The 15,977-nt window shown below is 47.2% G+C and overlaps 1 protein-coding gene across 5 annotated transcripts in view; it reads right to left on the reverse strand.

Annotated features, from left to right (window-relative positions):
- DDX11 (DEAD/H-box helicase 11) overlaps positions 1-15,521 on the reverse strand; it is a 30,278-nt gene extending 14,757 nt beyond the window's left edge. For 4 of the 5 annotated variants that reach the window (XR_014794591.1, XM_084878416.1, XM_084878415.1 and 1 more), the window contains exons 1-10: positions 15,346-15,521; positions 11,422-11,533; positions 10,927-11,074; positions 6,026-6,274; positions 5,157-5,243; positions 4,691-4,848; positions 2,936-2,981; positions 1,943-2,050; positions 1,621-1,708; positions 1,077-1,285 (exon numbers count right to left, since the gene is read on the reverse strand). Coding sequence is in view for 4 of the 5 variants with exons in the window: in XM_084878416.1 (XP_084734542.1) it covers positions 1,077-1,285; positions 1,621-1,708; positions 1,943-2,050; positions 2,936-2,981; positions 4,691-4,848; positions 5,157-5,243; positions 6,026-6,274; positions 10,927-11,070 (1,089 nt within the window). In the remaining variant the exon portion in view is untranslated. Of the gene's footprint in view, positions 1-1,076; positions 1,286-1,620; positions 1,709-1,942; positions 2,051-2,654; positions 2,778-2,935; positions 2,982-4,690; positions 4,849-5,156; positions 5,244-6,025; positions 6,275-10,926; positions 11,075-11,421; positions 11,534-15,345 lie in introns of those variants that run through there. The other variant, XM_084878417.1, reaches the window with a different exon arrangement.
- Between the last annotated feature and the right edge of the window lie 456 nt (positions 15,522-15,977).

The raw sequence follows: 15,977 nt of genomic DNA on the forward strand, positions 1-15,977 counted from the left end.
CAGGTGTAGAATATGGAAAGTAGCTGCCTTAGCTACCTCAATGGGATATCATAAAAGCAAAAATGAGGTGAAAAGGGCCTTAAAAAGTCAAGACCATAAGAATTTCAGGCTGAATCCGGTTTGACTCAGTGGATACAGCATCAGCCTTCGGACTGAAGGGTCCCAGGTTCAATTCTGGTCAAGGGCACGTACCTTGGTTGCGGGCACATCCCCTGGGGGGGGTGGGGGGGGGGGCAGCTGATCGATGTTTCTAACTCTCTATCCCTCTCCCTTCCTCTCTATAAAAAAATCAATAATATATATATAAAAAAAAGAAAAAGAATTTCAGGCCATCTGACTGCACTGGCACACAGTGTCTACAGCGCTAACCCTCGCTGTGGCAGGCCTGGGAAGGACGTGAGGGCTGGGAGGGCTGCTGCATTACTCCCAGGACCACACATGCAGTCCAGGGAAACAGCCTGATGAGCAATTACTGCCACATGAAATTATTACTAACACAGTTCCTGCAACTTTTAAAACCGACTTTAACCTTTTCTTGATTATATGGAATTCTCTACAAATACTATCCTATTTCCAAAAGTCACTCAAATGAAGTAGCAAGAAATGTTAAATCATAACTACCAAATAACAGTATAATTTTTGACCTGTTAAATTGGCAGCTTTTCTGTTTAATAATAATACTCCATATGGCCAGTCTAGAAAACAGTCCTCTCAAATGCTGCAATAAGTACACAGTTAGGACAGTCACTCAGAACAGCCATTTGGAAATAGATTTATGTTCTGTAGCTCCCATTCCTCTTGGTGTCTGCCCCGGCATCTCTCACTGTAGTTTCAACTAGGAATGCACACCTTCTCCTGGATCTGACCCCCCATAATGCCACAGTCCCTGCAGAACAGCCACCAAGGGACCTGGGGCCTCTTGCGACCGGATGCCCTAGGAGAGGGGGGGTTACGTGTCATCAGTGTGCAGTGTGTCTGTCAGTCCAACCATGGCCAGTGCCCCTTCCCAAACTAAGAGGAGTAAGAAATTCCCTCACGGCCTAGGCTGCTACTGCCCAGCCCTCCTTGGTCTTCACCTGGGCAGCTGGAATGGCAAACCGGCTCCCATAATAAGGACAGGCCCCAGCCTCCTTCCCCAGGGCCACCAGCTGCTCGATGTCCTTCACCTCCAGCAGCACCTGGTCCTGGAAGAGCTGCAGGTGCCTATGGCCATAGAAGGGACAGGCAGCCCGGGGTGGCCGCCTTCTCCTCTTGGGCTCCTGGTCCTCAGCTTGGCTCTTGCTCTCTGTGGGTGGCAGCACGGGGCAAAGGCAGAAAGAACGGTAACTGTCCTGTGGCCAGGAGCAGGCCGCTAAGGTCATGTCTACAAAACCCTTACATTAACTATTTATTCTGGTCTCATCATAACACTCTGGTATTTGACTCTGTTCAAAACCCGGATTTTGGAATTAACACTGACCCAGAAAGCAAAAACTCCTTTTCCCAAGGAGAGGCTCTTTAGGAAGAAACCATGTCTGTACTGAGCTGGCCCAGGCCCCTCCCGCGCCTCACTCCCAGTACTGCCCGCGGCCACAGATGGTCCCAGAGGCTGCTCCTTCAGCTCAAGGGGTAGGTGGCTACCGTGTCTGCTCCTCTGTAGCTCCATACAGCGGTCGTTAATCAGCTGCACAGAACCCAGGCTTTTCACGTCTTGATTTATACAAAGATTCTATGAGACAGAGGAGCAAGAGTTAAAGAAATTGTGCCGGCTAAATGATACACAGCAGCCTCCCTCCCCCTTCCCCCCCGAGCCTCGCAGACCAGCCCTCCCCCCTTTCCTTCCAAGGGTCAGCAAGGCCAGGGAAGAGGTTATCCTCCCTTTCCTCAGCCTGCCTGGGAGAGGAAGACGAAGGCACAAGGAAGGGAGCAGATGGCACTAGGGCCGAGGCGCCCGCCTGTCTACCTGCCGAGAGCCGAGGGAGACGAGCCGGGTGTCCTTGCCGAAGGGGCTCCTCTGGACCTCATGCACAAACTGGGCCAGCTGCGAGTGGGTCCGACTGCAGTAATAAATCTGTGCCGAGGAAAAGCAAGGGCTTTCAAAGACGGTGTAACATCCTCAAATATTCTCTGCACATCAAGGGATGCCATGGGTGATGGGCTGAGGGAATGGGGAAAGGTGCCACAAATATACAAACCCAAAGCAAGGCGACTCTCCCACAGATCTTAGCAAAATAACAGGGTTTTCCCACTTCATCCTCAACTCCTGAAGTTCAAGAGAATGCCCATAAGATGGGACTCCTCCCATCAGTCATCCTCAGCCCCTAATCCAGGTGACTTAGGAAAGGTATTTCCATGAGTGGTGACTCCTGACATGGAAAAGGTCCCTCAGATTCCGGGGCGTGGTGAGGGCTGTTCCACACACACCTCCCCAGGGCATGGAGAGTGGGGCTGGCAGTAAAGCAGGAGGAGGCTGAGCTGAACACTCTTTCTCTGACTCCGCTAAGAGTTAGAAGAGTGAGGAGAAAACAAAGGTATTACATGAATAAAATCAAATGATTTGGATTTGAGAAGTGTTGGCACCACATACGCCTCATAGCTTTCCATGCAAATGAAAATATGAACAAAAGAGAAGCATGCCATCAGACATCCAAAGGACAAAGAACTCTCACTCTGACCTGCCCTGGCCTTCCCCAACCCCTGATGCGGAGAGAGACCCAAGGTCCTTGGCCCAGAATGGCTGTGCTTCCATGGCCCGCGGCATGAGCCCAGGCATTGCTCCCAGAGATGTCTTCCCAGGTCTCAGACCAGCCTGCCAGGTGAGCTCCTAGAGACCAAGGTCTGGGGCTGGGGAGACAGAGTCAGTGGGCTGGAGGCTCCTCACCTACAGGAGGGACCCTCGCATTTTCCCTGGACCCCAGGCCAATCACAGCACGAAGCTTAGGACATGGCATCTTACCTTAGTTACATGTTCTTCCTCCAGGTCATCCTCATCCTCGTTTAATCTGAGAGGAAAACAAAACACAAAAAAACATATTTCTCAGCAAACGCAGGCCTACTAGAAACACTTACTAAGCATCGTACCACGGGCCAGCGATCAGCCCTACACCTAAACAAATGAGAACCAAACTGAGGACTGCGCTCTGAGCCAGAAGGAGATGGATACACCCCAGTAATGAAGTTCCACCAAAGCCGCTGGTGCTCGCTTGCGCCCTCAATCAGAGAGACGGCCCAGGCTAACACCAAAGCCATCCTCCCTCTGCCCCTCAGGAGAGGACAGAGAGAAAGCACGTGGTAGTCCCAAAACCATAGGGTCAATGTTTGACTGTCATCCAAGGCTACTCTCCTCTCACTGACTAACCTCCAGCAAATGAGATTTCTCTCAGTTCACCAAGAGGATTTGACTCTATCACTCTATCAGAGCCCGGGCATGCTGTGCTGTGTGTCAGGAATGCTCTCTCCCTCACTTCTTCCCTTTACTCAGCCAACTCCAAGACCTCCTCATAAACACTACCTGGTCTGGGCAGCGTTCCTCAACCTCCCTGGCAGGGTTGCCTGCCCTCTGACACACTGCCATGGTCCCTGTGATAGTCATCTCTTTCAAACACCGTTTTTCCTCCTGTCTCCTCAACCACCCTGGCCTGTCCACAGGCGGATCTGGGTATGTCTTGTTTCTATGGAGCGGCCCCTACCACCCTTCTCCCTCCCCATAGGCTGCAAAACAGCAGCAACTCCATGCACATTTCCTGAGTGAAGCCCCAAATGACTGGGTGAGGGAATAAAAGATGCTGTCACTTATGACCCTATCAATCTCTTCTCCCCTCAGAATTAAAAAATAAAAATAAAAAAATAAAAAACTAAATAAATAAATCACATGCCACATAGTACACACACTCAGCAGGATCTCGGTGCAAGGCTGGGTGTGTGAATAAACGAAGTCCGCCCTTTCTAGGAATGAATGAGGAGCCCATCAGCATGGGGGCTGTAAGTCAACCTGCATTCCTGGGCTGGCTGTTTAGTCAACGTAGTAGTCTAAGCTTCTTAGGAAACACCAAATCCTTTTTCAGATATACTCTACCTGTGTATAAGGTAGAGTCATCGATGGATTTTTTTCATTGTTTTTGTTCACCTAGCAATTCAGTTTTTTAAAAAAGCAGAAATGCTCACTGCCTTGTGCTATTAGAAAAGGAGTTAGTTACAGGGTTAGTTTCCTGTCAATTAAGAACTGTTCAGTCAGCTTTGTCTGAAAGGCCTGGAATTAAAGCACAGGACACAGGAACCAAGATGGTGGTGTGGGTAAGCACCTGTACCCAATGCAGTTTGGTACTTAAGAGTCTGAAATCTAGAGCTGGGTGGGCGGGTTCAAGTCTCAGCTCCCCGTTGCCTGGCCTTGTGGCCGTGGCCAAGGCATCACACCTGGCTGGGCCAGGGCTTTCTCAGGGATAAAGGGAAGACACAAATACTGGTGTGAGAATAATGGCATTAACACATGTGCAGCCAGTGCCCGGAGAGAGAGAGGGCCGACTGTCACTGCCATTATCACTTACGCACCCTGAGGAGGAGCCTGGCTGAGAGAAAAGAGGCAGGGCTGGCATTCCATCCCTTCAGGTGCCCGAAGGCTGACAAGGAAGCCTGCCTCTTTCTGGGCACAGGAAGGAGCTGCCTCCCATGTGGGCTCAGCAGGGCGGTGGGTGGAGCAGAAGTGCCATCTTACCCATTAGGGGCCCCTTTCTCCTCATCACTCTCGTACTCCGAGAGGACCAGATCCTCCTCCCCAGATGCTAGCTGCTCCAGCGGCTCGGCCTCTGTTCCCGCTGCCAGTAAGTCCCTGCTGAGACGGAGGAGACGCTCTGTCTCTTCTTCTTCCTGTCTCTGTGCAGGAGCAGTGCAGGAGGGGAAAGATAACAACCTCAGTACCGATGCCCCACCTTCGGCACAGTCAGCCTCAGTGTGGCCACCCCCAAGGACAACACACACACACACACCATTCACTCGGGCCTTGCTGCTTTAGTGGTATCAATATCCCAGGTAATACTACTACCTCTGCTCAAGGTCCCATCCACTGGGTCATTAGGATTTAGGGAGTGGGGGTCAGGGAAAGGAACCTGAGGACCTGGTTACTCACCCAAAGGAGCTACGCCTCAAGGCCCCCGGCAGCCACTCCAGGAGATGACACTCACCTCACGCTTGGCTGCATACTTGAGCTGTGTATTGTGACGGAGCTGCTGTAGGCGTTCTTCTCGCTTCTTCCTCCTGATCTGCTCCATCTATAGGGGAAAAGAAGCCATAAAGGAGATTCCTGCAGGAAGCCCCAAACCAAGCCTTTCTTACAGAGTCTGGGGCTGCTCAGTCTTCTGCCTCTTCACAGGGCAGTTCTCCTCCTGGCTGGCACTCATCACCAGACCCGGAGCCTTGCCAGGTCCCGGCCTCGCTGCTCACTGCAGGAAGTCGCTATACCCCCTCCCACAGCCACATACTCTCATAATCAAATGCATTCCTTATTGAGTTTGCAGCTATGAAACCATGCTGCCAATGGCAACTGTGAGATAGGTTCCTTTCCCAGGTGAGTAATGAATGGGAACTCCCTTATCTAGAGAAGGCCTGTGGACATCAGCTTAAAAAAGACAGCAAGGCCCTGGTCAATGTTTCTTAGTGATTAAAGTGCTGGCCCATGCACCAAAGGGTCACAGGTTCGATTCCCAGTCAAGAGCACATAACCTGGGTTATGGGTTCACTCTGCACCCTCGGTCGGGGCAGCATGTGTGGGGAGGCAACTGATCAATGTGAGAGTCTCTCTCACATTCATGCTTCTCTCTCCACCCTCCATTTCACTCTCACTGAAAAGTATTGGAAAAAATATCCTCAGGTGAGGATTAACAACAAAAACAGACAGCAAGAGTGCAGCACCATTAACTCAACAAAGCTGGCAGGAGAGCTAAGAGGCATTGCAAAGGCGAAGAACACGTATCTACATCTCAGAATCAATCCAAAATAATCACTGAAGTCCTGTTTCCTAGATCACAGCCACTTCTGTTACCCTGGATCTCACCTTCAGTCGGTCCACCAGGTCCCTTTCTTCTTTCTTCTGCACAAACTGAGTAACCCAGTCAGGTTCTCCAGGAGGCCTCAGAGTGTCTGGGGTCTTTTGATGTGAGGATGAAATAAATGGGGGCTGGTCCTTCCCATCACTGGAGGGGGCAGTTCCAGTTTTAAGGAGATGTGCCTCCTCTTGTCGTTTCTTCTGTTCAAAGTCACGGAGCCAGGAAAGGGCCCCGCAAATAAGACTTAAGGATTTTCCCTACAGGAAAATAGAGAACAACAAACCAAGTTTCCCAAATGACCTTTCCCATTTTACTAAAGCGTCAAAGAAAGTCTGACTTTAAATGTTAGACCAGCCTGGGGAAGAAGGAGAAAGAAATTAGCAAGAAAATAGCCAGGAAAAGTAGGAAGATGAAAGGAATAAAAATGAAGCTCTTAGCTTATACAACTCACTGCTCCTGAAAGAATTTGAAGTGGCTTGTCAGGTTACACATAACTACTGTAAGTCAACATAACTAGAAGTGAGAAAGTAGATAAATAGCCCCCAAAACAATTAAAGCTAAAACATGTGGAGCATGAAATGCTACCCACGTGCTGAGGAGAACAACACCTTTCAAGCAGCTGGTGTGCAGGCAGAATGTGACCAGCCCATGGTCCTGGGGTTTATAACTTTGCTGAAGCAAACCAACTGCTCTCAAGGACACAATTCTTGATTTAAAGACCAGAATTCTCCCTGTGGATCTGTGTTATGGGTTTGAATCTTATTTCCCCAAAATCCATCTCAAAGTCTCTACTCCCAATGTCTCAGAATGTGGCTGTATTTGGAGACAGGGTCATTGCAGGAGTATTTAATCAAGATGAGGTGGGCCCTAATCCAATCTGACTGTTGTCCTTAAATAAGGGGAAATTTGGATACACAGGCCACAAAGGAAGGTGACCGACAGGGAAAAGAGAGACATCTACCAATCAAGGAGCGGGGCCTGAGCAGCCCCTTCTCTCACGGCCCTCAGGAAGAACCAACCCTGAAACCAAGCTGTTGGGAGGCTTGGTTCTTTCTCACTTCTGGCCTCCAGAACTGGGAGAGAACAAATTTATGTTGTTTAAGCCACCCATGTCTGCAGGATTTGTTATAACAGTCCTTCCGGAAAGGCTGCTGCCATGGTTCCACGAAGCTGCTGCTTCTGCTATCCAAAGGGCAGGTCATTTCAGGTGAATCTCAGGAGGGCCAACACCTTCATGTCCAGGCCATCACTCCCCCACGCCTGCTTCACCCAAGGGTGATCTCGGAGTATCCAGAGTGAGGTTCTGAGCCTAATCTGGGCTTGAATGAACTGCAGGTAAAATGCATGTGTTTCTAGGTTGGACGGATACAGCAGAGCATAGTGGCTAGAGCTTCAGACTCCACAGCCAGGTTGCCTGGGCCAAATACTGGCTCCTCCACCTATCAGCTCTGTGGCCTTAGGATAACTTCTCTAGGCTTGTTTATAAAAATGCAAAATAGGGCCGAGACCAGTTTGGCTCAATGGATAGAGCATCGGCTTGGGGACTGAAGGGTCCCGGGTTCGATTCCGGTCAAGGGCATGTACCTTGGTTGCGGGCATATCCCCAGTAGGGGGTGTGCAAGAGGCAGCTGATCGATGACTCTCTCTCATCAATGTTTCTAACTCTCTATCTCTCTCCCTTCCTCTCTGTACAAAATCAATAAAATATATTTTAAAAAAAAATGCAAAATAGGAATACCAGTAATAGTAGGACCTTCCTCAGAGTTGCTGCAAGCATTGAGTAAGTTAATACACACAAAAGTTAGTACCTACACCAAGATTAGAAGGAACACCTGGTACATAAATGAGCAACTAGGGTCTGTTTTTGTTTTGTTTTTTTTTGGGGGGGGGTTTTGTTCGTTTTTTTGGGGGGGGTGCGATTATTAAGTAACTAGTGGCCTGGTGCATGAATATGTGCACCATTGGGTCCCTCATTCTGGCCTGCAGGTTTGGGCTGAAATCAGCTCTCCGACATCCCGAGTGCGAGAGGGCGCGGGCCAGGCTGAGGGATGAGGATCTATTCACTTTCATCAAATTCTCACAAGGCTCTGTGACTGATGGTACTTCTGAAGAATGGATGGCTCACATGTTTAGAAAAGCTCCATATGTTCCCTTTCTGTCCATTTTGATAGAGACTGAGTGACAAAGACTTGCAGACAGCAGTTTCCAGGAAAGCCTGGGGCAGCCATTCTGTGCTGCCTGGGAATGGGAGCTTCAGCTGTCATCAGTGAGGAGTAGGAGACTGTCCCCCATGTAACAATGGTCCCGGCACAGATGCTGGTTAGATAGCCAGCACCTCTTCTGCAAGTGAGCTGAGGAAGTTTCTGAGGGCAAAGTTATCTTCCAGAAACAACAGTGGCAAACTCTAACACCAAGAAAAAAAAAAAAAAACCACCAAAACCCTGCAGATCCATGTTCCATAATAAGGCCACAGAAATTTTAGACTGGAAAACATTAAAAAGATGTATAATCAACTGCTCACCTGTTATGAAATAAATTTAATAAAGTACCCACAGTATACCTAGCTTTATACAATGTTATTTCCTAGGGTTTTTGTTAAAATAACACAGTTTAAAAAGTTTATGCAAAGAAAACTAAACTCATTCTTTCTAAACACCTACACTGTAGCATGCACTGGGTCTGATGGTGGGAACACAGAGCTCTCTAGAAAGTGCCCACAGGCACAAACTGAAACATATGACTTGAAGGGTTATGCATTCCTGCAGGACACGGACTCCAGAACCGCAATGCTATACAAGGCACAGTGGGCACAAAGGCAAGAGGTCAACTCAATGTGGTGGTCTCATGAAAGGCTTAAAAAGATGACACTTAAGAGAAAATAGGCATCATCTGAGGCAGAGGACTAGAAGGTGAGGCACAGCCTGTAATAGCACGGCACCCTGCAGGCAGTGGGGCACAGGACAGGAGGGAGCTATTTAAAGGTGGGACGTGGAAGACAGTGGCTTTTTCTTGAAGGCAACTGAAGAACACAGATGAGGCCACAGAACCGAGAGCACCAACAGGAAGGGCTGAGCAGCGGGAGAGGATGCCTGGAATGGACAAGGAGCTGAAGATGTAAAGACCTGAGAGGGAGGAGGTGGGCCTTCAGGTTAACAAGTGGAATGTACACATGCTCGTCTAGCTCTTCTACATCCTTTTCTGAAACACATTAAAATTATACAAAGGCATAACAGAGGCTTATACCCACAAAAACAAGTGGAAGAAGGGATAGTAACAAGTTTTAGGAGAAAGCAGAGAAATGGAACAGACTTAGCAGAGTAAAAGACACTGAGTCCAGGTGTCTACAGAAGTCTCCTCAGATTTCCCCTCAGAAATGCCCAGAAACTAGCAGGGCCACGGCATAGCACTGAAAACAAAGGGATTAATTGTCATTCTTTTAAGGATAATTAGACCCCCAAGTTGCAGTCCCCACTCCTCACAGTAGAGTTTATTCTCTGGTAAAGCTGAGCCAGGAGGCCCTGGAGACAGCAGGTTGAGAGAAGAGGGGAAGAGGGCTGAAAGCAGAGCATTAAGTGAGAGACTGTGTACCTAAAGTCACGTCTCTGGTCCCTCAAAAATACTGGTTGTCAGGCCTGGACCCACTAGGCAAGTGTTCAAAGGAGAGACTTCTTTGGAAAAACTAGATGGCTCTAGGGAAAATTCTACAAATGCTGACAAATGGAAGCCCCAAACAATGGCTGGGCCTATGGGTCCACAGCCTCCATCACAGGCCTTTCACTCAGCCTTGCAGCGGCATTTGCTTGAACAACAACAAATTGTGTGTGTGTGTGTGTGTGTGTGTGTGTATTAGCCTTTTATTCTGTAGGATATACACTGAGTGGCCAGATTATTATGCATTCAGAGATCATAATAATCTGGCCACTCAGTGTATATGAAAGAACAAAATGAAACAATATAGTACCCCTGGCTGCACTTTTCCTGTCCCAGGAGGTCATGTCATCTCAGGAGAGAGTGATATGCTTTCATCAGCAAGTGAGAGGAAAAGAATGAGTTACTTCCTTTTATTTATTCATTCCACACACCTATGGGCCAAATGGGCCTGGTTCTGCTCAGGGGTCTTCAAACTACGGCCCACGGGCCACATGCGGCCCGCAGAGGAGTCTGATCCAGCCCGCCAGGTTTTTTGGGCAGTGAGCGCAGCCGAGGTGTTACAGTAGGAATTAGTAGTTCATATAGTCCAGCCCTCCAGCTGAGGGACCGTGATCTGGCCCCCACTTTAAAAAGTTTGAGGACCCCTGTCTAGATGATAGGGACACAAAGGTACGGACCACAAGGTCCTTATCCTCCAGGAGGTCACAGCCTCATTGAGGGACCTTCACAGCAACACATACATTTCACTATCACATAGTACTTGCTATAAAAAATAAAGTGTAAGAGAGAAGGGGGAACTGATTACCACAGCCCTAGCAACCTCAACAGACAATGTCTAATAAATCTCTCATTCCAGGCCAGGAAGAAAAAACTTAGGGCCTTGATTGGATCCCTCCAGCACTCAGTAACCAAGTGCCTGGAGACTACATCAACATGTTAAATCTGTGAATAAGCCAAAGTAATTTCTATGTTGCTCAATATCAAAGAAGCTGTGTGCCCAGAGAAGTCTTAAAACTTTCAGTGCTATGCTTCCACTGCCATTCAAATTCTCCTTTGCCTGTAGCCTAATTGTCCTTAGAACCTGGGGTTGTGTTTAACAATTTAATAGAGGGAAGTGAGCATTATTCAGAAAGGTAAACTGAGAGAACTACTTTGCCCAACTCCAAACCATGAAAACCTCTGCAGAGGCAAATAAACCTCTGACTAGTTGTAGTCAGGGTCTCACAAGAGCCCTCTTGGGCCAACTGTTCATACTTACAGTGCCAGTTGGGCTCTCAAATATCCCAATCTTGCCATCCTGCAGCACCTGGTATAGCACTGCCATGAAGTCTTTCTGGATGGAATAGGGTGTGAAGGGAAAAGGGAAATGGATGCCACCAATCTCCTGGTTTTTATCAGCCATGATCCTAAGGGGAGAAAAATATCTGGTAGTTATCTGATGAGTCAGGAAGAACTGGCTTGAAATCTAGAAAAGTTCCTAAGATCAATCTCAATACTAATTACGGATTTTCTCCTTAGGCTGTACATTATTTGGCAAGCAGAGATCATGTTCTCTCCATCATGTGCATATCCCCATGAAGCCATACCAAATCCTGCAATCCACGCAGTGGCATTTATCACAGAGGACTCTAGAAGAATGCAGAATACGAACACCCTTATACAGAAACTCCCTGAGTTTCACCTGAGATACTTTTGCTGCTTGGATAGCCTTCTAATGCCTCTACGAAAGACTTGGATATTTCCTCTCACAGACCTGTGTCCTGGGGTCAAAGATGTTGTCTGTATTCACTTCTGCAGCAGCCTTCCCTCACTACTGCACAGGGCAGTATTTGCATGACAAATGCTGCTTTATCCTCTTGGGAGACCTGAAAGAAAAAACATGACACACAGGCAGAGAATTACAAATACAATCACAGTTTTTCTTACATGGCACCGGTTAATGTACATATCCTTATTTTATAGACATCTTTAGTTTGCTTCTTAGTTCATCCTAACTTCCATTTCCAGCACAAAACAGAGCTGCCTCCAAAAAATGTTTTGGCCTCAAGAATCAGAGCCTTCTGTCTGGCTCCTTACCTTTTAAAACAGATCACTGGTCAGCCTACAGACATCTACAGCATCCAGCCTGATCTGATGAGCTTTGCACTTTCTGTCCCTCCCAGAGGGAATAATGAGTCCTCAACCACAGCTCAGCTCCTAGAGAAGTCTCTCCTTTTATTTGGTCAAATACCCTCCTTCCAAATACATGTGCATGCACACACGCAGGCCGCACTACTTTAAGTCACTCTTTGATGTCATTACCCTGCACTTAATTTCTTCATAGCTCTTAGCACTCAACTCAATTTATTTAGTCCGCCCCATCACAGCATAAGCTGCATAAAAGAAAGAACTTTGTCTGTCTTGTTCTTCCCTGCCCTTAGCACTCAGAGTGCCAGGTGCTTTGACAACTAGCAGGCATTCAATAAAAGTTTGATGAATAAATAAATAGCCAGTTAGACATGGGGGCTGTAGGTGGAGGTTTGTGTTCTTCAGAGGTGTGAGTGGAGGATGTCCCATAACTTAAATATCTTGTCTAAGGCCAGTTCTTTAATAGCTTCAAACTGTTTTCATATAACCTCACAACAACCATGTGGTCAGTAGTACTAACTCTATTTTATAGATGAAAAAACTGACACTCAGAAAGGTTAAGTGACTTGCCCAGCTGGTGTGGCTCAGTGGTTGAGTACTGACCTATGAACTAGGAGGTCATGGTTCAATTCCCGGTCAGGGCACATGTCTGAGTTGCAAGCTCCATTCCCAGTAGGAGACATGCAGGAGATAGCCAATCAAGGATTCTCTCTCCCTTTCCTTACCTCTCTGAAATCAATTAAAAAAAAAAAAAAAAAATATATATATATATATATATATATATATATATATATATATGTTTGTTTGTTTTGTTTTTTTTAAAGAAAGGTTAAATGACTTGCCCACAGTCACATAGCAATGGCCTGAATCCAAGATTTGAATGCACATCTGCCAGACCTTCAAGCAGCTAAGTTTTGTATTTCCTCACTCTTCCCTCACCAGGTTAAGTAAGGCGAAAACGGACTTGGTCACCAAACTTTAGAATAACAACAGGAAACAATACAGAAAAAAAAGTGATTACTGCCCTAGCCGGTTTGGCTCAGTGGATAGAGTGTTGGCCTGTGGACAGAAGGGTCCCAGGTTCAATTCCGGTCAAGGACATGCCTCGGTTGCAGGCTCCTTCCCGGCCTAGGTCCTGGTTGGGGCATGTGCAGGAGGCAACCAATCGATGTGTTTCTCTGACATCGATATTCCTCTGTATTTCCCTCTCTTTCAAAGTATCCTCGGGTGAGGATTAAAAAGAAAAAAAAAAGTAATTATTATTTCACTCCCCATGGATGGTAATTATAGATCTCATTATTCCAGAAACAGCACAAGCTAAGTCAGAAGTTAAAGAAGGGTTTAGATAAATCCATGAATAGTTGGTACACTAATCTCGCTTTAGAAATGCTTAGTGTGCCGAGACCAGTTTGGCTCAATGGATAGAGCATCAGCTTGGGGACTGAGGGGTCCCGGGTTCGATTCCGGTCAAGGGCATGCATCTTGGTTGCGGGCACATCCCCAGTGGGGGGTGTGCAAGAGGCAGTTGATCGATGACTCTCTCTCATCGATGTTTCTGACTCTCTCTCTCTCCCTTCCTCTCTGTACAAAATCAATAAAATATATTTTTAAAAAATAAAAATAAAAAAAATAAAAAAAATAAATGCTTAGTGTAGCTTTTTCTGACCTCTTCAGATTGGCTGCCTGAATGACAACCATGACCTCCCACACAAGTTCTCCCTAGAATTCCCCACCAGTGGTAAGGCACAAACCTTATCTTCACTAAATGAGGTAATAAGAGGTTATGTGAAAGAATCTCAGGTACATATAAGGTTTGAAAGTGTTCATTTTCTTCAGTTTTCAATTATCTCTTGTTATTTACTTTGGTATAAAATATTGCTACAGACTGAACTGTGTTCCACCCTTCCTTAAATTCATGCGTTAAATCCCTAACCCCCAATATGAGTCTATTTTATTTGGCATGAGGGCTTTTAGGAGGTATTAGCATAAAATGAAAAGGGTAAGTAAGATTAAATTAAGGCATAACAGCGGGTCTAATCCTTATAAAGATTGGTGGCCTTCTAGGAGTAATACACCTCTCTCTTCACAAGCCATGTGAGGGCAAGTAAGGGGACTGACATTCTGCAAGAGAGAAAAACAGTCCTGAACAGGGAACCTTGATCTTGGATTTCCCAGCTTCTAGAACTGTAAGAAGAAGAAAAAGAACTCTGGCCCTGGCCAGTTTTCTAAATGGTTAGACTCTAACCGTTAGAGCATCAGCTTGCAGACCCAAGGGTCCTGGTCAAGGGTACCTCAGTTGCAAGTTCCCCAGCCCCGGTAGGGGCGGGAGGCAACCAATCTAAGTGTCTCTCACGACGTTTCTCTCTCTCCCCCCTCTCCTACCTCCTTTCCACTCTCCCTAGAAGTCAATGGAGAAAATATCCTCGGTTGAGAATTAAAATAGGACAAAAAACAAAAACAAAAACAAACAACAACAAAAAACACTGTTGTTTAAGCCAGCGTTTTTCAACCGCTGTTCCGCGGCACGCTGGTGTGCCATAGGTACAGACAAGACAAGAATTTTATAATTTTTCACTATTTTGTTTACTTAATATTTCATAATAAAGTAATTATAAAATACTTTCTTTGTGTTTATTTGATTCCTATTCAAGAGAATTATATATAGTCAATATGAGTTAAATTTTTTTAACATTTTCTAATGGTGGTGTGCCTCGTGATTTTTTTCATGAAACAAGTGTGCCTTTGCCCAAAAAAGGTTGAAAAACACTGGTTTAAGCCACCCAGTGTATGGCATTTTGTTATGGCAGCCAGAGAAGACAGGAACAATTTAAACACACTATCTCCACTTTAAGTCCCTAAAATGCTTTAACTTCACACACCTGGGAGACAACACAGCCCCAAAAGAAAATGTTAATCCTACTGTTAATCCAGTCACAGCACTCAGCGGGGCTGCAATGCTCCCACAGCTGGAGGCATGGCCCGGCCTCCCAGCTCCATCCTCAGAGCTCTCACATAGTGTAGGAAAAACCTGCTACAGCATTTTTTCCCACTTTCCATTGCACATCCTCCAACAATCTGGTCAATTCCATTCAACCGAATCCTCTTGACTGGATCCCACTCCACCTTGATTTTCTGAAGGGCAGGCAGTAGGGCAGAGCCATTAACAGTATGGGCTCTGAGGTCAGGCTTCTAAATTTGGGACCCCCGCTGTATTCTTGCCTACGTTAATACCCCTAACCCGCAGTTTCCCCACGTGTAAAGAAGAGATAAAACTTCATATCCATAAGGTCCCACTAAATAAGGTAATTTATAAAAAGTGGTTAGCATAGATTGGTTATTGAAGTCCCAGGTGCGTGTTAGTTATTATTACTCCAAAGCACCGCTCCAGTTCAACTGCAGATCCCGCCCTCACTCACCTCCCATTCGCCCTCGCATAGTTTCTCGCCTATCAATCACACGTTAGCTCCGCCCCTCCCCTTCGCGAAGGTTTTTCCCGCTCCCGACGCCCCCCCGCCCCTTCCTTCCCAAACAGCCACCAGTTGGCACTTACACCGGAGTACGTCCTTTCTCATTTCGTTTCTCCTTGTCCTAAGCTTTTTTACCACGCGACACCGTGACCACTCTCTCCCCGGGCAAGGCAGCTTCGCTTCAGGCCAGAAGGTTGAGGCATCAGATAAGAACCCGGCCACGACTCCCTCCCCGCAAGGGCGTGCAGCGCTGCCACGCCCCGCGCCACTGCGCGTGCTCACTCGGGGACTTGGGCGGGTCCTCTCTGTCCGCACTAGTGCGCCTGCGCGGCTGGCTCAGGGCGGGACTGTTTCCTGGCGGCGGGAAAACTGCTGGTGACGGACTCTCACGTCCTGGTTTCTGACCACAGCCTTTGGGCTTAATGTAAGGTGACCAGACGTCCCGATTTTTAACAATTTGTCCCGCGTCCAGAGGCGTTTGTGGGACAAATTGTTAAAAATCGGGACATCTTGCCGAAACCGGTTTGGCTCAGTGGATAGAGTGTCAGCCTGAAGACTGAAAGGTCCCACCCAGGTTCGATTCCCGTCAAGGGCATGTACCTTGGTTGCTGGCACATCCCCAGTAGGGAGTGTGCAAAAGGCAGCTGATCGATGATTCTCTCTCATCGATGTTTCTAACTCTCTATCCTCTCTCTTCCCCTAATCAATAAAATAT

Source organism: Pipistrellus hanaki (genome assembly GCF_964339955.1).
Source record: "Pipistrellus hanaki genome assembly, chromosome: 3".
Taxonomy (NCBI): Eukaryota; Metazoa; Chordata; class Mammalia; order Chiroptera; family Vespertilionidae; genus Pipistrellus; species Pipistrellus hanaki.